This window comes from Pseudophryne corroboree, chromosome 11, assembly GCF_028390025.1.
Source record: "Pseudophryne corroboree isolate aPseCor3 chromosome 11, aPseCor3.hap2, whole genome shotgun sequence".
Taxonomy (NCBI): domain Eukaryota; kingdom Metazoa; phylum Chordata; class Amphibia; order Anura; family Myobatrachidae; genus Pseudophryne; species Pseudophryne corroboree.
Window position 1 is genome coordinate 188,469,288 of NC_086454.1, and position 24,756 is coordinate 188,494,043.

At 45.0% G+C, this 24,756-nt stretch overlaps 1 protein-coding gene across 1 annotated transcript in view; it reads left to right on the forward strand.

Moving 5' to 3' along the window:
• Positions 1-24,756, forward strand: part of ACTN3 (actinin alpha 3) — a 133,806-nt gene that overhangs the window by 96,873 nt on the left and 12,177 nt on the right. The window contains exons 5-8 of the mRNA XM_063945160.1: positions 10,984-11,071; positions 15,501-15,579; positions 24,381-24,462; positions 24,552-24,637. Coding sequence (XP_063801230.1) covers positions 10,984-11,071; positions 15,501-15,579; positions 24,381-24,462; positions 24,552-24,637 — 335 coding nt within the window. The remainder of the gene's footprint in view (positions 1-10,983; positions 11,072-15,500; positions 15,580-24,380; positions 24,463-24,551; positions 24,638-24,756) is intronic.

Here is a 24,756-nt window from a genome sequence, read left to right on the forward strand (position 1 = left end):
GCTCCAAAAATGTTTCTGCAATCTGCACACTGGGGGTAATTCCAAGTTGATAGCAGCAGGATTTTTGATAGCATCTGGGCAAAACCATGTGCACTGCAGGGAAGGCAGATAGAACATGTGCAGAGAGAGATAGATTTGGGTGTGGTGAGTTCAATCTGCAATCTAAATTGCAGTGTAAAAATAAAGCAGCCAGTATTTACCCTGCACAGAAACAATATAACCCACCCAAATCTAACTCTCTCTGCACATATTATATCTGCCACACCTGCAGTGCACATGGTTTTGCCCAGTTGCTATCAAAAATCCTGCTGCGATCAACTTGGAATTACCCCCGCTGTAAAATAGATAACCATTGTGATAGGGAGAAGCTATATGGCTGGAGAGAAATAAATAACGTTTGCTCTCTTGGTGGATAAAATGAATACAATACTGTAATTGATTGAGAGTGTACAGATTAAATCATAAATCCTGGCTGCTCTCTCTGGAAGGGAGCAGCCAGGATGGCTCAGCTGGGGAAGGGCCATGCGGGGGGTGACGTGTCACAGGGGTCGGGAGTAGAGGCGAGGGGGCAGTACAAACGTGTGGTGGACGGGACAAGTCACCATAGCCACACCCCCGCTATATAATGTTATGATTACTGGCATCATACAGCCAGGGGAGTGGGTAGGAAGACGCAACTCAGCAAGAATCGCGCCATCGGCCGTCCGTTTATTTGTAAAGTGGCCATCTGAATCCGGGGTTGTGCAGAGATGTCGGGAGACTTGCCTACCCTTCTGGGGGGCCGGGAGCTTCAGCCAGTTTTCAGGAGGCCTCCTGGCCGATCCGGGAGAGTAGGCAAATATGTATTAAATTGACTACAACGCTGTTATATTAATATAATCTGTAATTTATATGGAGCCACAAAGGCTCCGCAGAACTGTACACAGGGATAAAACCTATAACAACGTGTATAATGGCACAGACCAGAACATATCATTATATAAGATATATTTAATTATATAATACCAGTGTTCAAATGATATAACTATGTAGAGAATACAGTGGTGATACAGAATACAGAGGTGAGAGGGCCCTGCTTGTGAGAGTTTACAATCTAGAGGGGCTTTAGGGCGTCACAAAGAGGGCAATTGGAGCACAGTTGGGTCAGTGGCTGGAGATTAGGAGGAGGGGTGGCAGGCTTCAGGAAAGAAAATAGATCTGTTTTAGGGCACGTTTGAAGCATGGGATGGGGGGGGCTTAGGGCAATCTGATTGCTACACAGGTTGGGAGTGGCCTGAAAGCAAGAGTGTGAGGAGTTCATCAGAGAGGAGGTGGTCACTGGCAGGGAAAACGTTCAGTTGGAACATTGTACGCTGACACTGGTTGGGTTATTAAGGCCCTCATTCAGCCTGGATCGGTAAAGTACAAAAAACGCAATTGAGCACATTTTTGTAATTCTGTGCATGCGCAGGGACCGCAACGCGCGTGCACTGCCTTTACAGTGTGATCACATCCCTGAAGGATGCAATCACACTGTGATTGACAGTGGTTGCCGTGGGGGATGGCAGTGACAGACCGTTGTGGGGGAGTGGTCTGGCCAAAGCAGGTGTCTGCATACACAGCCATGCTGCGTATGCAGGGGGCATCCACAAATCCCAGGACAGCGATGCAAATCCAATTAGATTGCTATCGCAGCACTGGGCGGCACTTGGGTTGCTTGCTCTTTGCCCCAGCATGCGATCTTCAGCAGCAGCAGATTCTGCTATTTAGCAGAATCTGCTACTGCTGCTGAATAGGGTTAGGCAGGTAAACAGCTTATTTTTGCTCACTTACAATAGATGTGTGACAAACAACAACAAGGTATTCCAACTGTAGGAACCCATTATGTGTTCATCCTCAGGAGGCCTGATGGAACCTCACACTTAATTGAATATGCGCCTAGTGCTCAAAATCAGCTAGTCCCATTTTTAGTTTCAGCCTCATGCCCTTATTAGATGCATGTCATGGTAGGTACAGAGGGGCTGATACAGTGACACACAATGCTCATGAATTGTGTTCACAGATAAAAATTTGGGATATCCAGAGTTTTATGCATCCAAGTGACCCCACGAACCAGGGGGGTCATTCCGAGTTGATCGCTCGCTAGCTAGTTTTAGCAGCCATGCAAATGCTATGCCGCTGCCGCCCACTGGGGAGTGTATTTTAGCTTAGCAGAAGTGCGAACGCTTGTGCAGCCGAGCTCTGCAAAAACAGTTTGTGCAGTTTCTGAGCAGCTCTGAACCTACTCAGCGCTTGCGATCACTTCAGCCTATTCGTGTCCGGATTTGACGTCATACACCCACCCAGCAAATGCCCAGCCACGCCTGTGTTTTTTCAGACATGCCTGCGTTTTTGCAACCACTCCCTGAAAATGGTCAGTTGACACCCAGAAACGCCCCCTTCCTGTCAATCTTCTTGTGGCCGTCAGTGTGACTGAAAACTTCGCTAGAACCTGTGCAAAACAACAAATGCCTTTGTGCCCGTACGTCGCGCGTGCGCATTGCGGTGCATATGCATGCACAGAAATGCTGATTTTTAGCCTGACTGCTGCGCTGCGAACAACGGCAGCTAGCGATCAACTCGGAATGACCCCCCCATATCCATGCACTTGTTTTCACAGGAGTTATCAACATCAGTGTGCACTTGCAGGGCAAAGTTAAAGACTATCAGTCTGGTACCAGACACGGGATGCTTCGTTTTCACCTTCTGAATGTATAGAACCTGAACAACACTGAGCAGAGCACATGATCTCAATAGACTGAATAATAATAAAGGTTTAGAATGGATTATCTTGGTAGGAGACTGGCCTCGTATGGATGGCAAGTTGAGCCAGTTAGTGCCCCTTGCTCGGTCAGTGCCCCTGGAGATTTCTATCCTGGCCACCCTCTAGTTGGGTGTCATACGGTATGCCGGCGCTCGGGCTCCCGGCGCCCAGCATACCGGCGCCGGGAGCCTGACTGCCGGCATACCGACAGCGTGGCGAGCGCAAAGGAGCCCATTGCGGGCACGGTGGCGCGCTACGCACGCCACACTATTTTATTCTCCCTCCAGGGGGTCGTGGACCCCCACGAGGGAGAATAGTTGTCGGTATGCTGGGTGTCGGGATTCCGCCGCTGGTATACTGTGCGCCGGGATCCCGACATTCGGCATACAGAAGACCACCCCTCTAGTTATAGCCCTGCACACTTGCACTATCCCTATCCTGGGTGTAAGAGATCCATTTGAAAAGAAAGTATCTTCGTGTGCCTAAGTTCTGCATAGCCTGTGATACTGTTGTCAAACCCTCGCTAAATACTGACTATGGGAGTTATTCAGAGATGAATGCAGATCTTGCTTCCGCAGTAAGATCTGCACCCATTGACTCACATGCTGGGGCCGCCCATCAAATGGCAAGGACACCCAGCATGTGTGTGGCGCCGCCTTGCGATGCATTCGTAATGTAATTGTAAACGCATACATTTGAAGTCTACCCTGCAGGCGGTTCGCCGCCATTTTTTTCTCAGAGCGGCTGCGTGTGACGTCACACAGCCACCCCGAAAACGGTCCATACACGGTGAAGGGTCATGCATGAGCACTATGGCCAGTGTGGGTGCGCAAACTCAATGGGCGTGGCCACTGCATGTGAACGCAACATCTGCGTCCTTTTCTGAATAAGTCTGCAACTCTGACCCGCATTCAATTCTGCACTGTCTCCAATGTTTCCTCCACTTAGTGCAAGGAGAATTATTTTGACTTTTGTACCAATGACATAAAGATTATTATTTTAGTAACAAGTGTTGTTTATAATGTCGACGTACATAATGTCAACACCAGAATGTCAACATGGTCTGAATGTTGACATCCCGCATGCCGACATTGATGTTATGTCTCAACATGTCAACATGCATAATGCTGACATCGTGCATGTAAACAGTCGGCATGTCGATATAACATTTACCTGCTGTTAGAGCTCTAACCTTTATCACAGCTTACTCCTAACACTAAACCTAATGCTATTGTGACTGTCAACATTTGCATTGTTGACATAATAACAGACCCTCCAACATGACCCGCCCCACTAGGTACAAAATGCTCTGTTTCTGGACTTCCCTCTTAATTTATGATTACCAGCACCTGTGTTGAACTAGTTAAATGATAAGAAAGCTGTTTCTTCACAGGTGATGGCAATAATAAATTAAGAGGGAAGTCCAGAAACAGAGCATTTTGTACCTAGTGGGGCGGGTCATGTTGGAGGGTATGCATAATAACCATGTCAGCACTGGGCCTATGTCAACATATTGACCATGTCGGCACTGGGCCCAGACTGAGCCTATGTCATACTTGCCTACCTGACCCTCTCCATGAGGGAGAAAATGCTCTGTTCCTGGACTTTCCTGGTAATGTATGATTGCCATCACCTGTGGTGAAACACCTTTCTTATCAACTAACCAGCTAGTTTGGAGGAGAGAAGGGAAAGGGGAGACATGATAGAAACTTTCAAATATATAAAGGGTCTTAACAAAGTTCAGGAGGGAAACATTCTTCAAAGGAAAAGAAGTATTAGAACTCGAGGGCATACATTGAGACTGGAGGGGGGGAGGTTCAGGGGAAATTTAAGGAAAAATTACTTCACAGAAAGGGTAGTGGATAAGTGGAATAGCCTCCCATCAGAGGTGGTAGAGGCTAAGGGGCCCTACACACTCGGCGATGCGCCGCCGAGGTGCCCGACGGCCGATACGGCCGACGAGCAACCCGGCGGCGGGGGGGCAGTGACGGGGGGAGTGAAGTTTCTTCACTCCCCCCGTCACCCGGCTGCATTGAAGTGCAGGCAAATATGGACGAGATCGTCCATATTGGCCTGCATGCACAGCCGACGGGAGATCAGCGATGAACGAGCGCGGGGCCGCGCATCGTTCATCGCTGGAGTCTCCACACTGAAAGATATGAACGAGTTCTCGTTAATTTATGAACGAGATCGTTCATATCTTTCAGAATATCGGCATGTGTGTAGGGCCTATTAGACTGTAGGGCAATTTAAACATGCTTGGGACAGGCATATGAATATCCTTACAAAGAATCAAGATTAAAAAAGGGTTGAGATTGCCTAAAGGATAAAATAAAAAAGGGGCAGACTAGATGGGCCAAGTGGTTCTTATCTGCCGTCAAATTCTATGTTTCTATGTTTCTATGTTTCTAAGACTCAATAGATAATTACATGCAGCTCTTCAGGCTATATGGAAACGGGGCTCTTCAGGCTACCCAGATGGCCTTTAGCACAATGGGGGTAATTCAGAGTTGATCACAGCAGCAAATTTGTTAGCAGTTGGGCAAAACCATGGTGGTCATTCCGAGTTGACCGCAGCCAGCAACTTTTAGCTGCTGCGATCAATAGTCCACGCGTATGGGGGAGTGCATTTTAGCTTAGCAGGGCTGCGATCGCTTGTGCAGCCCTGCTAAGCGAAAAAAAAATCAAGCAGAAGTAGACCAGCCCTGGACATACTTACCCTGTGCGATGGATCCAGCGATGATGGGCCCGGCTTTGACGTCAGACATCCGCCCTCCGTTGTCCTGGACACGCCTGGGTTTTACTCCCTACTCCCAGAAAACGGTCTCCAACGGTCCGGATCCGCCCTGCCATGCTTCCTCCCTGTCAATTTTCTTAGCGGTCGCGTCTGCGACCGCTTCCGTCGGTAGCCACAACGTAACCCGGCGACCTCTGTCACCGGGCAACGTTGCGCACAGCGGCCGCCGCGCATGCGCATTCCGCACCCATTCGCTGCATGTGAACGGGTCGGAATGACCCCCCATGTGCACTTCAGGTGTGGCATATATAACATTTGCAGAGAAATTTAGATTTGGGTGGGTTATATTGTTTCTGTGCAGGGTAAATACTGGCTGCTTTATTTTTACACTGCAATTTAGATTTCAGTTTGAACACACCCCACCCAAATCTAACTCTCTCTGCACATGTTATATCTGCCCCTCCCCACCCTGCAGTGCACATGGTTTTGCCCAACTGCTAACAAATTTGCTGCTGCGATCAACTCTGAATTAGGCCCCATGTACATATATGTTTTAGCTGTAAGTTAAATGAGGGGAGATGCACCAAACATTTGAGAGAAATAAAGTGGTAAATTTGCCTATAGCAACCAATAATCTTATAACTATCATTTATCTGGCATATAAAATGACAGTAAGAAGTTGATTGGTTGCTATGGGCAACTTCTCCTCTTTATCTCTTCATCTTCCCAATGGTTACATCCAGAGCCGGCGGAACCCGCTCAGCGAAGGGATGCAGTGCAGGTAGGCGCCAGGCAGGAGAGGCGCTTTCCCTACACTGCATCCCTTCACTGTGTGCTGTTGTTGCCGGCTGCCACTGCGCCTATCACTGTACAAGCAGCGGCAGCCTGGATCGCGGAACTTCTGTCACCCCACTCCAGCCCCACCTCCTCCCGTCCTGTGACAGCGCTGTGTGACGCTAGTAAGGGGAGGTGTGGGGGCGGGACCAGCAAATGACGACTTCGGAAGCTGAGAGCCGCAGTCACTGCTGACTGCAGTACCGCCAGGAGCCACTAGATGCCCCCATCCCTATGGACGGAGCCATCTCATCACCAGACATGACTCAGGATCAGGAACAAAAGAGAGACTGCCCGAGACCAGTACAGAGGAACTAAAGTGAGTTTTCTTTTTATGTGTGATTGTCTGTCTATCTATCTATCTATCTATCTATCTATCTATGTGTCTGTCTATTATCTACCTATCTATCTATCTATCTATCTATGTGTCTGTCTATTATCTATCTATCTATCTATCTATCTATCTATCTATCTTTCTTTCTATCTAATGTTTAAAAGGGGGGCGCTGTCTGCCATAATGTGTAAAAAGGGGATGCTGTCTGCCGTAATGTGTAAAAAGGGGATGCTGTCTGCCATAATGTGTAAAAAGGGGACACTGTCTGCTATAATGTGTAAAAAGGGAACGCTGTCTGCCGTAATGTGTAAAAAGGGGACACTGTCTGCTGTAATGGGTAAAAAGGGGACGCTGTCTGCAGTAATGTGTAAAAAGGGGACGCTGTCTGCCGTAATTGTGTAAAAAGGGGACGCTGTCTGCCGTAATGTGTAAAAAGGGGACGCTGTCTGCCGTAATGTGTAAAAAGGGGACACTGTCTGCCGTAATGTGTAAAAAGGGGACGCTGTCTGCCGTAATGTGTAAAAAGGGGACACTGTCTGCCGTAATGTGTAAAAAGGGGACGCTGTCTGCCGTAATGTGTAAAAAGGGACGCTGTCTGCCGTAATGTGTAAAAAGGGGACGCTGTCTGCCGTAATGTGTAAAAAGGGGATGCTGTCTGCCGTAATGTGTAAAAAAGGGGACACTGACTGCTGTAATGTGTAAAAAGGGGGACGCTGTCTACCGTAATGTGTAAAAAGGGGGACGCTGTCTGCCGTAATGTGTAAAAAGGGGACGCGGTCTACCTAATGTGTAAAAAGGGGACGCTGTCTGCCGTAATGTGTAAAAAGGAGACGCTGTCTGCCGTAATGTGTAAAAAGGGGAACTGGCTGCCGTAATGTGTAAAAAGGGGACGTTGTCTGCCGTAATGTGTAAAAAGGGGACGCTGTCTGCCGTAATATGTAGAAAGGGGGACGCTGTCTGCCGTAATATGTAGAAAGGGGGACTGGCTGCCGTAATGTGTAAAAAGAGGGACTGGCTGCCGTAATGTGTAAAAGGGGTTCTACCTGGTGTAGTGGCGCTACTGTGTGGCGTAATTTGAATAATGGAGACTACCGTAATATGAATTGGTATTATTTTGTGGTCACACCCCTTCCCCATGAAGCCACACCCCTATATTTTTTCTTTTTATGTGTGATTGTCTATCTATCTATCCATCTATTTATCAATCATCTATCTGTGTGTCTGTCTATTATCTATCTATCTATCTATCTATCTATCTGTCTGCCTTTTATCTATCTATCTATCTATCTATCTCATATCTGTGGGGGAGTGTATTTTAGCATAGCAGGGATGCGATCACTTGTGCAGCCCTGCTATGCTAAAAAAGTTTAAAGCAAAACAAGACCAGCCCTGCAGCTACTCACCAGTGCGACGGATCCAGCGATGATGTTCCCGGCTGTGACATCAGACATACGCCCTCCATGCGTTGGACCCACCACGCCTGGAAAACGGTGAGTATCTGCCCCGGAACGCCTCCTGCCTGTCCGTCTTCTTGCGATCGCCGATGCGATCACATTTCTCGCTGGCGGCGTCGCTTCCCGGCGATGGCATGCGCAATGCATCTGGCGCGCATGCGCAGTTCCGACCCGTTTGCACCGCAGCAAAAAACCGCTGCGTGCGAACGGGTCGGAATGACCCCCAGTGTGCGGTGTAATGTGAACAAGATTGTGCTACTTTCTAGAGTAATTTGAATTGGTACTATTGTGTGGCCACACCCCACCCACTTCTTGCGGCGTGCGACTTCGATGCGCACTGTCCCTTTATTAAGTATGGGAGGGAGGGCGCAAATTTATAGTTTGCAGGGAGGCGCCGAACACCCTTGCACCGGTCCTGGTTACATCGCAGGGACGTGTGGTGGGGTAAATGGCTCAGGAGGCGCTGGCTACTACCAGAGCCAGATTTACACACAATATATGAGCTAAAGCGTTCATGTGGGCATTATACACAGGTGTAGCAGTATATACTGCTAGAAATTTGGTGAGTATTGATCAGATATGGGCAGAAAAAATAGGCGGGGGGGGGGGGGGTGCACTACCTCACCTGCCATAGACTTTTTGCTCCAGGGTATTGACTATAATAATTATTAGGATACAGATGCTCCTCATTTAACGACCAAATTCCGTTCTTACTACTAGGTCGTTAAACGAATTGGTTGTTAAACGAGGAGCCCATACTTATTTATTCTGAATAAACAAAATGTTTCAATTACATTTTAACTTGATGAGTTTGTTTTACTTTGCATAACTCTTACATAATGTGCAGTATTACAGAACATAAAAAATTAAAAATACAATCATTGAAAATTATAAAAATGATTAAAGTGCCGTTTCCATCTGGTCAGAGCGGTTGTTAAGCAAGGAGCATCTGTAATACAAAGAAGATACTTCTAATATATTATTTGTGTTTTTTATATACTTTATAAAATCAAAACTCTGGCGTACACGTTAGTATGACAGGAAAGGCTCTGCCTCACCTCACCGCACTTCACTGTCACATGGAACCCTAGGCAAGATACCAGTTTGGGGCCTACCTCCTTCAACAATCCATAGCATTATATTTTCATTCCTGGTTGCCACATACAGTGAATGAAACCATATTGTGTCTGCAAACATTTCTCATCTTATCAAAGAACATTGTTGAACAAATTTGTCACTAGTCGTTATAAATTGATAGGCTGCATGCTCAGGATTATTGGTTCAGGATCATGTATTTCTTGTTCTGGAGAAGATGTAGGTGTATAGATGAGTATGTAAAGGAGACTGCAATTTCACCTTACACAGTAGTTGAAAACTCTATACTCTTGGCCTGAGCCTGAATCTACACAAAGATATTTAGATCAGTAAATGCAGGACGCCTAGCATCCCTACCCTAGTCCTGACCCTAACTCATCACTAACCCCAAACCTCACCCTAACCATAACCCCAATACCCTTACCCCAAACTTAATCCACTAAATTTTACACAACCCTAATGCCCTATCCCAAACTCTTAATCTAACTCTAATACCCTTACCCTAATATCTTATCCCTAATACCCTATCTCAAACCTCTAAATTAACTCCAATACCCTAACCCCAAATTCAGACCGCTAAACCCTACACAACCCTAATACCCTATTCCTAACCCAAACCCCTAAACTAACCCTAATACCATAACCCAAACCGGTACACCAATCCTTATACCCTATCCCTAATATCTTATCCCTAATACCCTATCTCAAACCTCTAAATTAACTCCAGTACCCTAACCCCAAATTCAGACCGCTAAACCCTACACCACCCTATTACCGTATTCCTAACCCAAACCCCTAAACTAACCCTAATGCCATAACCCAAACTGGTACACCAATCCTTATACCCCATCCCTAACACCCTAACCCAAACCTCTAAATTAACCCTAATATCCTAACCATGTGTTTTTCCCTCTTAGTACTATGAAGGTGGGGGGGCCACTCCCTGTTGCTCCATAATTCTGATCTGAAAGAGTGCTAGGGATTAGAAGGTGAGGTGGCATCTGTAGTGGGTCGCTGTGAGGTGGCATCTGCAGTGAGAGTTGTGGTGTGGACACAAAGAGTTGGTGGTGTTAGGGTACTTAGGTGCCCACAAGGCGCTTAGGTTGCCTTGTGGTAAATCTGGGCCTGTCTCGGAGTCACTTTAAGTACTCTGCTCAATACTGCCTCAGGCTGGATAACTAACAAGCTTCAATTATTACATTAAACTGTGTAGCCATAACCAATATTTAATCATTTAGCTCATTTTATTCCCTGGCTGCCAGCTGTGTGACCCTTTAATATTGTTTTTCTTTTTCCAGAAGAACAAATATATTTACTTATTAAGCTATTTGTATATAGATATCAAGCATATTATACTGTATTTGGTCAAGTGGTCGACAGTAACGATGTCACCAGTCGGTATGTTAACCTCACTATGCCAGCACCGGGATCCTGGCACTGGTGAAATGCTACTTACAGCATGTTACCCCTGTGTGTGATATAACTTAACATGCCACGTACAGGCATGTATAAAGTTTTAACACTCATATGGCTCACATGCTCTAAGTAGCATTTCACCCATGTCAGAATCCAGGTGCCGGTATAGTGAGGTCGACATACTGACTGGTGACATCATCACTGTTGACCTCCCATATTCAATCCATATATTTTATAGATATTACGATGCAGCAGTGCATTTGTCACCACTAATCATTTTGTCTCATTTAAAGCTCACTTCAATATACAAACATTCATTGTACCCCTTTAGAAACATCTGCTAAGGAAGGATTGCTGCTCTGGTGTCAGAGGAAGACTGCTCCCTACAGAAATGTCAACGTGCAAAATTTCCACATCAGGTAATATCAAATGTAGGAACATGTAGCAATAAGTGTAAGCGTATAGAGAAACATTACAGCACTATGATCATTTCTCCAGGACACAGTGACTTCTCCGGAAATGGTAAGAATGGACATTCTAGTACCGCAGTGTTTCACCTATCCATGTGATACAATGGTGGACCATACATTATTTAATTAGCAGGAGACTTGCTATACTATATAGTCTACAATAAACATATATGGTTATTAATGGCACGGCATAAGAGAATACTTCTCTACATAATACTGTAGCTTTTACCATAGGATTGGGTAACTGAATCTTAGTAGATAAATCTTGGCAATATGATGTCTACCACAATGATGATAATACATAAGAATTGAACCAAAAACAATATAGGGGCATATTCAATTAACAGAGGTGGGTATACCGCGCAGCTAATTGTCAGTGCTGCGTGGGGTAAGGCTTTTCAATGAATTTGCTATTTCCCCACGTGGTAATGACTTGGTTACTGCACACTAACCCATTGAGCTGACTATCCCATTGAGCATAAACAGTGGCTTTTCCCGTGCATTAAAAGTTAGAATCTGCATTTTTTCTGACAGCTCCTGAGCCTGCAAGGAAAAATCCTGCCTCTGGTAATTAGCACGTGGAATCGGACAGCGCCAACAATCAGCTGCGGGGTATTTGAATATCCCCCGAAGTGTAATATAGCAATGCTTAAAAGTTCACACCAGTAGTGTAAAACTCATAACTGAAACATGAGTTCTACTCCATACCTCCCAACATGACCCTCTCCAGTAGGAACAGAACGCTCTGCTCCTGGACTTCCCTCTTAATTTATGATTGCCATCACCTGTGCTGAAACACATTTTTATCCATTAACCTGTTCAAAACAGGTGCCAGCAATCATAAATTAAAAGAAAAGTCCAGTAGCAGAGCATTTTGTCCCTCCTGGAGAGGGTCATGTTGGGAGATATGCTACTTTCACAAGCCAACATCAGAAGATCATGTCACTCAGTTGGACAGGCTGACAAAGTGTCTTATCCAAGTCATAATCATCTGTGCTGGAGTGTGGAACTTCATTACTCTTCCTGAAGCATGCAAAAGTAGAAAGGGGACAAGTGCAACACTATGATTTTTGACAATCTATTCATACACTGGTTAAATGCACACACATACATACATACATATATAGATAGATATACAGTATGTATATATATATATATATACACAGGTTGAGTATCCCTTATCCAAAATGCTTGGGACCAGAGGTACAGTATTTTGGATATGGGATTTTTCCGTATTTTGGAATAATTAGATACCATAATGAGATATCATGGTGATGGGACCTAAATCTAAGCACAGAATGCATTTATGTTACATATACACCTTATACACACACAGCCTGAAGGTAATTTTAGCCAATATTTTTTATAACTTTGTGCATTAAACAAAGTGTGTCTACATTCACACAATTCATGTATGTTTCATATACACCTTATATACACTGCCTAAAGGTAATTTAATACAATATTATTAATAACCTTGTGTATTAAACAAAGTTTGTGTACATTGAGGCATCAGTAAACAAAGGTTTCACTATCTCACTCTCACTCAAAAAAGGCCGTATTTCGGAATATTCCGTATTTCGGAATATTTGGATATGGGATACTCAACCTGTATATATATATATATATATATATATATATACATATCTCAGAGATTAAGTTTCAGACTGACTCTGAACAAGTCGCAAGGTGAGGATTTTGTCAATACCATATATTCATAGAGCTGCCCACAGTGGATTGTAGCGCTATTTTAGGGGGTGATTAGTAAAAGTTGCTGCGTGTGTAGTGCAGTCCACAGCTTGCCCACTGCTTCTGACCTATGGTAACCTTAATCCGCCGCATACAGTATTATTATTTTTAGCCTGTCTATGAGACGACCCATGATATATTTCCTGCCAATGCCCAATGAAGGGGGCAGGACCTGTATTGTTGCTCTCCGGTGGAAATATTTTAACGTTAGGTGTATAGTACTCCCACTAATTGAATTGCTATAGCAAATTTGCATTATATATAGTCATATATACATAAGACGTCAGTAAGGTTACTAGTTCCATCTAATAGCCTGGAATTGCGCATGACTTGTACCCGAGCACTATTCTGAGCATTGGCTATTCCCAAACATCTACACAAACCTGTGGGCAAGATGCATCAGCATTCCTATACAGAGAGACACAGACTGACCAGACTTTAATCTCTTTACAAGTTCTGTCATCCTGATGACTGGGTCAGAGAGAGCTTTCCATTCCTTTCCAGTTATGTGACTTCTGCTGCTGGACTAGGCCCTGCTTCAGGGCGACAGGCCTCTCTGGAATCTGCTTACTAGGGAAAACCGCAGAGTGCGCATCTGCTGCTATCAGTCAGTGCTGTAACTATTTTTACCTCCCAGGATAGCTAACATGTGTTCCATTGACATCATGGGTAACATAAAACTAATTACGTACAATAAAAAAATTCTACAACATGAAAATTAGAAAAAGAAATCATGTTCTCCCAGCATCTTTTATCATCAATGAGAAATGTCAGCATCGGAAAGGAGAATTGGATTTCGTTGATATACAGTAAGGGACGACATTTTCTACAGGTCATGCTAAATACCTCTCCACTAAACTAGCATTAAGTTTGGCATATTTAAATATCAATTGAATTTGAGTTTGATTGATTTTCTCAAATAAGTTTAAACCTAAATATGTTGTCTATCTAGAATTTAACAGTGTTTCACCCCATTAATTTGATAGTAAGTGAAAAATAAAATAAAATGTTCATTCATTTTTATTATCTTGTTAAGCGTCTCTTAATCCAGACAATTGTTAGATTTATTTGTACAGCAGAATAGTAAGAGGACCATGGGAACGATGGCTCCATTAAACTACATGTACCATCATGCAGTGTGCAATTGTACAGAATGCGGCCTGATTTGTTGGAGCACAAATGTATATTCCTCTGGAACAGGAGCCTGTCCCAAGTAATAGCGGCATCTTGTATCTGTAGTGTAAAGTTTTTATGGCAACCCCATGACTTGATCCTGCATTACAACAGGGTATGAAATTGGTACACAGTAAAATCACCATATTGTGGTTTATTTTATTTTTTTGCATCAGTGACATCCAGATAAGTGCCCACTATGTATATAATGTATCTGAAAGAGAGGAGTCTGATAGGTAATTACCTGGGGGAAGGATTGCTCCTGCAGCTTTATTAGGCAGCTCCATGGGAAGCTCGCAGTGTAGGAAACAAGCTGTTACAAGTTCCAGGTAGGAGTGTTAAAATTAACCAGTGATGATGGTAGATTACTATAGCGCACAAATGTAGCTCTCCCCAAAAGGTGGCGCTAATGTGTGTTGCGTTCCCAGTGACACCATCTTTTGTGGAGAGCTCCATCTGCACTCTACAGTAATCTATCACACTATATTTTACAATAAATCTCACGGAAATACAAACTATTATACAATGCATAGAAAAGAAATAAACAAACGGTGAGATTCGGGCTAACCCCGATTCTTACTGTGCGATAGGGACTAGGTCGGTATCGCAAGCATATAATGGGGGAGATTCAAATGTTTGAAAAGTCAGTTGGGTGTTTATTTTTTCCTACTTTTTCCTACTTTTTTCCTTATTTTTTCCGACTTTTCAAACATTTGAATCTCCCCCAATGAGTGTGCTTGCGATACTGACTATGCGATTTTGGCTAAGTATAAATTTTGACTATCTTTTCTACGAGATAGTCAAAGTTTACTTGCCTGCACAGTCTATCTGTGCTTGCAATGCCGACCGCGCGGGACCACGCACCAGTGTCGCATCGGGATCACAAGGTGACTTTCACCTTGCAATCTGCACTAACTTTTCTTACGATTTTGACTATATAGTCAAAATCATAAGAAAATATCTCACCGTGTGTACACACCATACAAGTAGTACAGTGTATTTACTGTATCTTGGAAATGAGTCACCAACATTTCAGAATATTGCATACTTTCACCAGACAAACTGAAAATAAATGAAAAGTCATTCTTACCTGCCTGTGTCCCCGATAACTGACAAATATACTGTAAGTACATCTGTGTGCTCTAAGTGGGTGCATTTATAGCTCTGCATTGGATCTATTCAAAGCATTCTGTCGTTTACCTCATGCTCTAAATGATATCTAATTACCAAGCACCTCTTGACCTGTTTAGATAAGTTAGGTAAGGAAAAACATCACCAAGACATTGTTTGGCATCTTATGTTGCTGAGTGGAGTCATTATCATGAAATTATCATTTAGTTATGATTTTTCTTCCAGTGTGCTTTAGAGAAATTGTTTTTGTCCATCGCACAAATTTATCTTGTTTTATAACACAAAAATCAAACATTTCTCTCTCCCTTTCCTCCGTTGTGTAAAGCTGGAAGGATGGCCTGGCATTGTGTGCCCTCATCCACAGACACAGGCCCGACCTCATTGACTACTCCAAGCTCAGAAAGGTAAAGTAATTGTCCTCATTTGTTTCTACTGCTCTTCAATAAAAACCCTACTGATAAGTATCACGTTTTCATGTTTTAGTTAATATACATTTATAAATCTAGAAAAATGTCAGTATTATTAATTTGTAAATGCAAAGTCTTTGTTTTTATCGTATTTTCTGTTTATTTTAAAATCATTATTATTTATTTGAGGTTTGCATAATAAAACTGACCAGACACATTTAGCCAGTAATATTAAACATGAATATTCACTTTTGCACATGACAGTAATGAAGTGGCGTATTTAATAAATGATTGCTTACAACAAACACAAATCTCCCCAGCTAATAATTAGGAGTAGGGCCCTACTCACTTGGCGATGTGCCGCCGAGGTGCCCGACGGCCGATACGGCCGACGAGCGACCCGGCGGCGGGGGGGCAGTGACGGGGGGAGTGAAGTTTCTTCACTCCCCCCGTCACGCGGCTGCATTGAAGTGCAGGCAAATATGGACGAGATCGTCCATATTGGCCTGCATGCACAGCCGACGGGAGACCAGCGATGAACGAGCGCGGGGACGCGCATCGTTCATCGCTTAAGTCTCCACACTGAAAGATATGAACGAGTTCTCGTTCATTTATGAACGAGATCGTTCATATCTTTCAGAATATCGCCAAGTGTGTAGGGCCTATTATTGCAAGTATAACATAGTAAAGTAATAAAGTAAATTAAGTTTTGTCCTATATACATGTTAGGTTCCTGGTGCTCAGAACAAGGGAGATGTTATGAAGCGAGTCCAGAGCACCAGGACGGAATGCTGGGAAAGGGGAATGGAAAGGGAATAGCCCCTGGCGCCCTATCTCCGTTGTCTCACCCGTGCTGTCAGTACACTCTTGCGAGACTATGGTTGCTTGAGCCCATGGCAGCCGCGTTTGAAGGGCGGATTACGTCAGCCCAACTTTGATGCCCCCTCAGGTCTTAATGAGAGACAAAGAGTGAACCGAGACAGGGTGATAACAAGGGACCCTCTGACTAAACAACAAGGCCAGGGGCTACTAACAAACCTAAAACCAAAGTATGTGCGGCTTGCCGCCAAAGGAAAAGAACAACAAAGGAAATGCTGACCACACGCCGACAATACTTTTGTGTACCGGCGGTGACAGCATAAGCAGAACCCTCTGCAAAACACCAGTGACAGAAATAATAAGGGAATACAGCAGCCTAGGCCGACGGACGCGGTAGTGCCGCTACTCACGGAACCGGTATGAATACTGGCAAACGGACAGGAACTCCCAATGCTGCTGACACAGACTCTCAGAACTGGAGGACAGGCAGAATCCCAAACGGCAGACCGGTGGACACCAAGAAGCCAGAAACTTGCACAGGCAACGGTACTGGACCTCAGGACAGGAACGCCTCACGGCAGTACACGGGATCAGACATAGGAATCGACACAGGGACTGACACAGGAATCGACACAGGAAGCTCAGGAACTAGCAGGAACCAAGCTCAGAACTCAAGCAGACTGCAAACCAAGGAATATCACCAGCATCTGTGAATTGCAAACAGTCAGCATATAACAGAGAGGCCTAATTAATAATCCCATGCAGCTGCCTTGTTGCAAGATTCCAAACTGACCAGATGCAATTAGCAGCCAGGTGAGGCTGAACACAAGGGAACAAGCTGCAATTACGCAGACTCACCAGCGGCAGCAGACAAGAGTATTCTAAAACAGAGCAACAGGAAATCCTGGCATGCAAGACAACTTTATAAACATAAAATAGGAATGAACCACTACCTGTGGTTCATAACAGTATCCCCTCCTTAAGGGTGAGCTCCGAGCACCCCATGACACCCACGGGGAACATAAACAGAAGTATAACATGAAATACAGAACAAAACTGCAAAACAGGAATGAGCCACAGCCGTGGCTCATAACATTACCCCCCCCTTGAGGAGGGGTCAAAAGACCCCAAAATTCAGACTATCCAGAACAAGGCATACAAAAAAAAAAAAAAAAACTGACACACTGGTCTAACAGACAAGAAAACAAAAACAAGCTGTAGCAACAACTTGTAACAGTGCCCTCCCCTTGATGGTGGCCACTGGACACAAGACAAGGGGAAAAAACAAAAAACAAAAAAAACTCTTTTTTTTTTATCAAGGCAAGAGTCAAAAATTATTTCTTTTTCTTCTTCTTCTTTTTACAAAGCTCTTTAGGTCTGACCAAGGTAATTCCCCACACATTGTCTGAACTGATGGTACCACCCAGCAAGGCTGCGTTCAAATCAGAGACAGGTCTCTTACCCTTGGGAGCTGAACTTTCTGGTAAAGTACTATTATTAGAAGAAGTAGTCAGAAAAGCACATCCTGCAGTCAAAACAACGGGCTGAGACTCTTGTGCTGAGTTTACAGTATTTGGTGGACTCTCAGTATATAAGACGGGTGACCTAGAGGAACCTGAACCAATTTCTTTGGAACCATATCTTTTAATAATTGCATCACTGAATGCTAGGGGATCCAGAAGAATGGGATCTTCAGCTTTCATTAGGCTGGTCGCCCACTCAAAAGGCTCTCCTCTAAAAGAATAAATCAGATAAAGCACAATATTCTCTGAAGTGATGCCCAGAAATGGTCTAGACAACATAATAATGTAATAGTGTTTGTAAAGTGTCAAAAATTGGGCTAAGTCCCCATCAAAGATTATGGATGTTGAGATATCAGAGTCAGGATCTGTTTCCTTCTCATCTGACTGACTGGAGTGCTTTGCTAGGACCTGGTCACTATTGACCTTACTCGAGGCTGAGACTCTCTGAACCCCACCCGGGGCAGTGACTTTCTGAACCCCACCCGGGGCAGTGACTTTCTGAACCCCACCCGGGGCAGTGACTTTCTGAACCCCACCCGGGGCAGAGACTTTCTGAACCCCACCCGGGGCAGAGACTTCCTGAACCCCACCCGGGGCAGAGACTTCCGGGAACCCCGCCGGGGCAGTGGCCTCCGGGAACCCCGCCGGGGCAGTGGCCTCCGGGAACCCCGCCGGGGCAGTGGCCTCCGGGAACCCCGCCGGGGCAGTGGCCTCCGGGAACCCCGCCGGGGCAGTGGCCTCCGGGAACCCCGCTGGAGCCAGCACCTCGGATTCTTTTACTGGGACCGGGCCGTTGGCCTCCCTGACTGGGATCGGGCCATCGGCCTCCCTCTCTGAGTCGATAATTATCGAAAGTTCTCCCGGGACTATGACTTCCGGGACTTTTGCTGAAGCAATAACGTTCAGATCCTCCACTAATGCTATGCTTCTTAAGTTCTTTCCTGGGGAAGCGACTTCTAGACCCTTCTTTGGGGCTGCATCTCTCGAGACCCCACTTGGGGATATTACTTCAAAGATCCCTTCTGGGGTTTTGCTTCTCGAGTTCCCTTCAAGAACTATGGTTTTAGAGACCCTTTCTTGGGTTGCGCTTTTCAAGTCCCTACCTGGGGTGACAGCTTCTGAGACCCCTTCCGGTATGGACACCTGAACTATAATATTTGATGTCCCTCTATAAGCTAGGGCATCGGGTACCGCTCCAGCACTCTGGGCATCGGGTACCGCTCCAGCACTCTGGGCATCGGGTACCGCTCCAGCACTCTGGGCATCGGGCACCGCTCCAGCACTCTGGGCATCGGGCACCGCTCCAGCACTCTGGGCATCGGGCACCGCTCCAGGACCCTGGGCATCGGGCACCACTCCAGGACCCTGGGCTACGGGCACCACTCCAGGACCCTGGGCTACGGGCACCACTCCAGGACCCTGGGCTACGGGCACCACTCCAGGACCCTGGGCTACGGGCACCACTCCAGGACCCTGGGCTACGGGCACCACTCCAGGGGCTTGCAACTCCACTTCCACAGGAGCCTCAAGAGAGGAGAAAAACATTCTTTTTTGATTCCTGAATCTATAATGGGGCTCCCTTGCCCAAGGACCCCAATTATAGGACAGAGAGCTTTTTAGTGTGGGTTGTGTGACAAGTACCTCTGCCACAGTAGAGACAGGAGTAGGTCTTGTATCCTGACTCAACTTGGCCAGAGGGCAAGACTCGTCACCACACTTTGGCTTGCGCAACTCACAGGTCTGCAGATAGTGGCCTAAACCCCCACAATATAGGCACAAGTTTAAGTTTCTGCGACGCAGACGCTCCTCTTCTGAGAGCCTGGGCCGCAGAAAACTTTTAAATCTTTTCTCTTCAATTAAACCAGAGGATTCTCTTGTCACCATACTGTGAACAAGAGTCTCTTTAGAGATAGATGTACTCTCAACGACTTCTGGCAAGATGAGCAAGATTTTAGTCAGTAGGTTTTGCAGTTGCTTTAGGGATTGCTGCAAAACTTCTAGTCGCTCTGGTCTCAAAGCACTGAATACAGAGTTCAGGGCTGCGAGAGATGCCTGCAGGGCTTGCATAGTAGACATAGGAGGATTTAAAACTAGACAAGACAAGACAAGACAAGGCAAGACTAAATTTTGCTAAACAAAACAAGACTTTTTTTTTTTTTTTAAACACCGGACTGGATTCTAAACACCGGACTGGATTCTAAACACCGGACTGGATTCTAAACACCGGATTCTAGACAAGACTGGATTCTAACACTGGACTGGATTCTAAACACCGAATTCTAGACAGGACTGGATTCTAGACTAGACACTGGACTGGGCCAAAAAAGAAAAAAGTTTTATTTCTTTTTTGTGGTATGGCTGGTGATAATGTTAGGTTCCTGGTGCTCAGAACAAGGGAGATGTTATGAAGCGAGTCCAGAGCACCAGGACGGAATGCTGGGAAAGGGGAATGGAAAGGGAATAGCCCCTGGCGCCCTATCTCCGTTGTCTCACCCGTGCTGTCAGTACACTCTTGCGAGACTATGGTTGCTTGAGCCCATGGCAGCCGCGTTTGAAGGGCGGATTACGTCTGCCCAACTTCGATGCCCCCTCAGGTCTTAATGAGAGACAAAGAGTGAACCGAGACAGGGTGATAACAAGGGACCCTCTGACTAAACAACAAGGCCAGGGGCTACTAACAAACCTAAAACCAAAGTAGGTGCGGCTTGCCGCCAAAGGAAAAGAACAACAAAGGAAATGCTGACCACACGCCGACAATACTTTTGTGTACCGGCGGTGACAGCATAAGCAGAACCCTCTGCAAAACACCAGTGACAGAAATAATAAGGGAATACAGCAGCCTAGGCCGACGGACGCGGTAGTGCCGCTACTCACGGAACCGGTACGAATACTGGCAAACGGACAGGAACTCCCAATGCTGCTGACACAGACTCTCAGAACTGGAGGACAGGCAGAATCCCAAACGGCAGACCGGTGGACACCAAGAAGCCAGAAACTTGCACAGGCAACGGTACTGGACCTCAGGACAGGAATGCCTCACGGCAGTACACGGGATCAGACATAGGAATCGACACAGGGACTGACACAGGAATCGACACAGGAAGCTCAGGAACTAGCAGGAACCAAGCTCAGAACTCAAGCAGACTGCAAACCAAGGAATATCACCAGCATCTGTGAATTGCAAACAGCCAGCATATAACAGAGAGGCCTAATTAATAATCCCATGCAGCTGCCTTGTTGCAAGATTCCAAACTGACCAGATGCAATTAGCAGCCAGGTGAGGCTGAACACAAGGGAACAAGCTGCAATTACACAGACTCACCAGCGGCAGCAGACAAGAGTATTCTAAAACAGAGCAACAGGAAATCCTGGCATGCAAGACAACTTTATAAACATAAAATAGGAATGAACCACTACCTGTGGTTCATAACAATACAAACACTGTCTTAGACATTTTAGATTGATTTTTAGGCTGGATTGGTGATCACTGTACACGTTTGTCACCTAAAGTGACCAATAATCCATCTATACTATAGGTCTTATTTACTAAACGTCAGATTCGCAAACCCCGTGCTTCTGATTGTGGTTATCCCCGATATTTTAAAGGGCTTTTATTAGCCATGTTTTGCTATAAAAATCAGTTCCCCTTTAAAATTGGGGCATAAACTTTAATCGGAAGCATCAGCAGTGACATGGAGCAAGGTAAATGGCTGGAGAGACACTGGCTAGTATCAGAATCAGATTTACACACACTTAATTATGAACCTGAGGGTTCACGTGGGCATAATACACAGGTGCGCAGAATATACTGCTGGAAATTTGGTGAGTTTTGATCAGAGATGTGTGGACAAGGTAAGCAGGGGAGTCACTGCATCACCTGTCATAGACCAGTATACTCCAGAGTTTTTACTAAGAAAATGATTAGAATACTACAAAGAGGATATTTATAATATGTTCTTTGTACTGTATGTTTCATATCAGTTTTATAGTCTTACCTGCCTCAACTGACCGCACGTCACTGAGCACAAGGTGTTAGAGGTTAGAACCCACACTAAATAAATCCCCATATGTTTTTACATGATAAGAATGTTTTTGCAGTTTTTGTTGATCAATGATAGCAACACCTATTATAAGCAACACCTATTTTACAATACTTTAAATAGGGAGAGAATTCTAGAAACTATTATTCAGCAGGGCTTATTTACTAGTAATATCAGGGCCTGGGATCTGCTGCAAGAGGGGGCATAGGTACCTGAGAAGCAAATCGAATTTTGCCATTGATACTGTCAACTGTGAGACCGTATCTTGAAAACATACAGTTTTGGGCACCCGTGTATAAGGAAGACATAGTAAAATTTGAGGGGGATCAGTTATAAGCTACTTTATTATTAAAATGAATGCAGTGAAGGAATTATAATGGAAGACTAGTGGCCTGATGCTACATGAATACTGAGCAGTTTGCATTACATGCTGTGCATTAAATCACTTTGTGATGCCCAGAAAAGTGGGCACACATACATGTTGAGTTTGTATATCCCTGGTGCTTAGGATTAGTAAATGTGTATGTGCCCATGTAGGTTAGTGTGATTCTGCCATTTACATCGGGTTTTTTTCAATGAAGGTGGGACAAGTTTGTTCTTATATAGGATGAGTACTGTGAAGGTGTGTTCATGCAACTGTGGCCACACGCAGACCAGGACAAATAAACATTGGGAGTCATTCCGAGTTGTTCGCTCGCTAGCTGCTTTTAGCAGCATTGCACACGCTAGGCCGCCGCCGTCTGGGAGTGTATCTTAGCTTAGCAGAATTGCGAACGAAAGAGTAGCAGAATTGCGAATAAATAATTCTTAGCAGTTTCTGAGTAGCTCGAGACTTACTTCTACACTGCAATCAGCTCAGCCCGTTTCGTTCCTGGTTTGACGTCACAAACACGCCCTGCGTTTGGCCAGCCACTCCCCCGTTTCTCCAGACACTCCCGCCTTTTATCCTGACATGCCTGCGTTTTTCCGCACACTCCCAGAAAACGGTCAGTTTCCGCCCAAAAACACCCACTTCCTCTTAATCACACTCCGATCACTTCAACGATGACAATTCTTCGTTCGGACGTGAGTAAATCTACTAAGTTTTGTGCTAAAATACTTAGCGCATGCGCGCTGCGTACCATGCGCATGCGCATTTTTGCCTTAATCGCTCCGTTGTGATAATCGACAACGAGCAAACAACTCGGAATGACCCCCATAGGGCCTAATTCTGAGTTGATCGCAGCAGTAAATTTGTTAGCAGTTGGGCAAAACCATGTGCACTGCAGGGGGGACAGATATAACATGCGCAGAGAGAGTTTGATTTGGGTGGGGTGTATTCAAACTGAAATCTAAATTGCAGTGTAAAAATAAAGCAGCCAGTATTTACCATGCACAGAAACAGAATAACCCACCCAAATCTAACTCTCTCTGCAAACGTTATGTCTGCCACCCCTGCAGTGCACATGGTTTTGCTCAATTGCTAACAAACTTGCTGCTGCGATCAACTCAGAATTACCCCCATAGTGTATACAAGTGAGAAAGCCGTATTGTTTACGAGTAGCTAGGAGCAGGCTAGGGGGCAGAAGATGATTGTGGTGGTGATAGCGGTCTCCTGCACTAGTGAACTGCTTGTGATTTGCTGTATGCAGATTATCCATAATGTTGATCGGTAATTTCTCTGACACTTGGCCATACAGTACATTATGCTTTGCGTGTGTGTGTTTAAGCTGAACCATTTTTTTTTGGTGATTACAAGCTAGGAAATTGTTTCTGCTATAGAGAAGATGTAGCAGTTTTATTGAAGCCTAATATCAAATGTGTTTCCTGCAATGGTTAAACACACGGGTTCCCATTAATCATTAATTGCATATTCAATGCGATCTGGGCTCAATATTAGCACCCAGGATCGCGTTGCAATATGTGGTTATAGCGGCGGCATTTAACAAAAAGCCGGTCCCTGCAATGTGCTCAGTGTGGCAGTGGGACTACTACACATGCACGGTTCCTCTGACCGCACATGCACATCAGCCATTTCCAGGGCAGGTTCCGGAGATACTCTCTGCCGGCTGCATATGCAGTTTGTAGCCCATAAGCTACAGTGGGCTACCGCCATCTTCTTAGGGGAAAAAAAGAACTGTCCTGGTGGATGGTTCCTTTTTTCCCCTAAGACTTTCACTATGGAGTAAGGTGCCCTCCTGTTTTCCTTCTACCAGCGACATCGATGGTGTCCAGGAGCGCGGAGAACTAGAATAATTTTTTGTTGTTCAAGTACCGCCATCTTCTGATACGGATCTTGATCTTCCCTTTAATATTTTGTTACATTTCCTGTACACCTATTGTTTTATATATTCACATCTGTAATAGATTCTTTCTACATAATAATGTTTGCTGTTTTATAATGAATCCTCTTGAACAAATCCCTATATCCCTATAGGATGACCCTATTGGTAACCTCAACACTGCCTTCGAGGTAGCAGAAAAGTTCCTGGATATCCCCAAGATGTTGGACGCAGAAGGTGTGTAACTAACTAATATTGTCCAGATATATGGAATAACAAAGGCCCAGAGTTTCCATCAAGCTACTATTTGTTGCTCTTCTCCGCAGATATTGTGAATACACCCAAGCCAGATGAGAAGGCAATTATGACGTATGTATCCTGCTTCTACCATGCGTTTGCTGGAGCTGAACAGGTAACAATGTTTAGAACTTTTATAAACCAGAAATTCAAAAGAAAAATAATTCTTGTATATTCCATAGACTTTATTTTACCAACTTTATCTATTTGGCGCAGTTACACTGTAATTCAAGG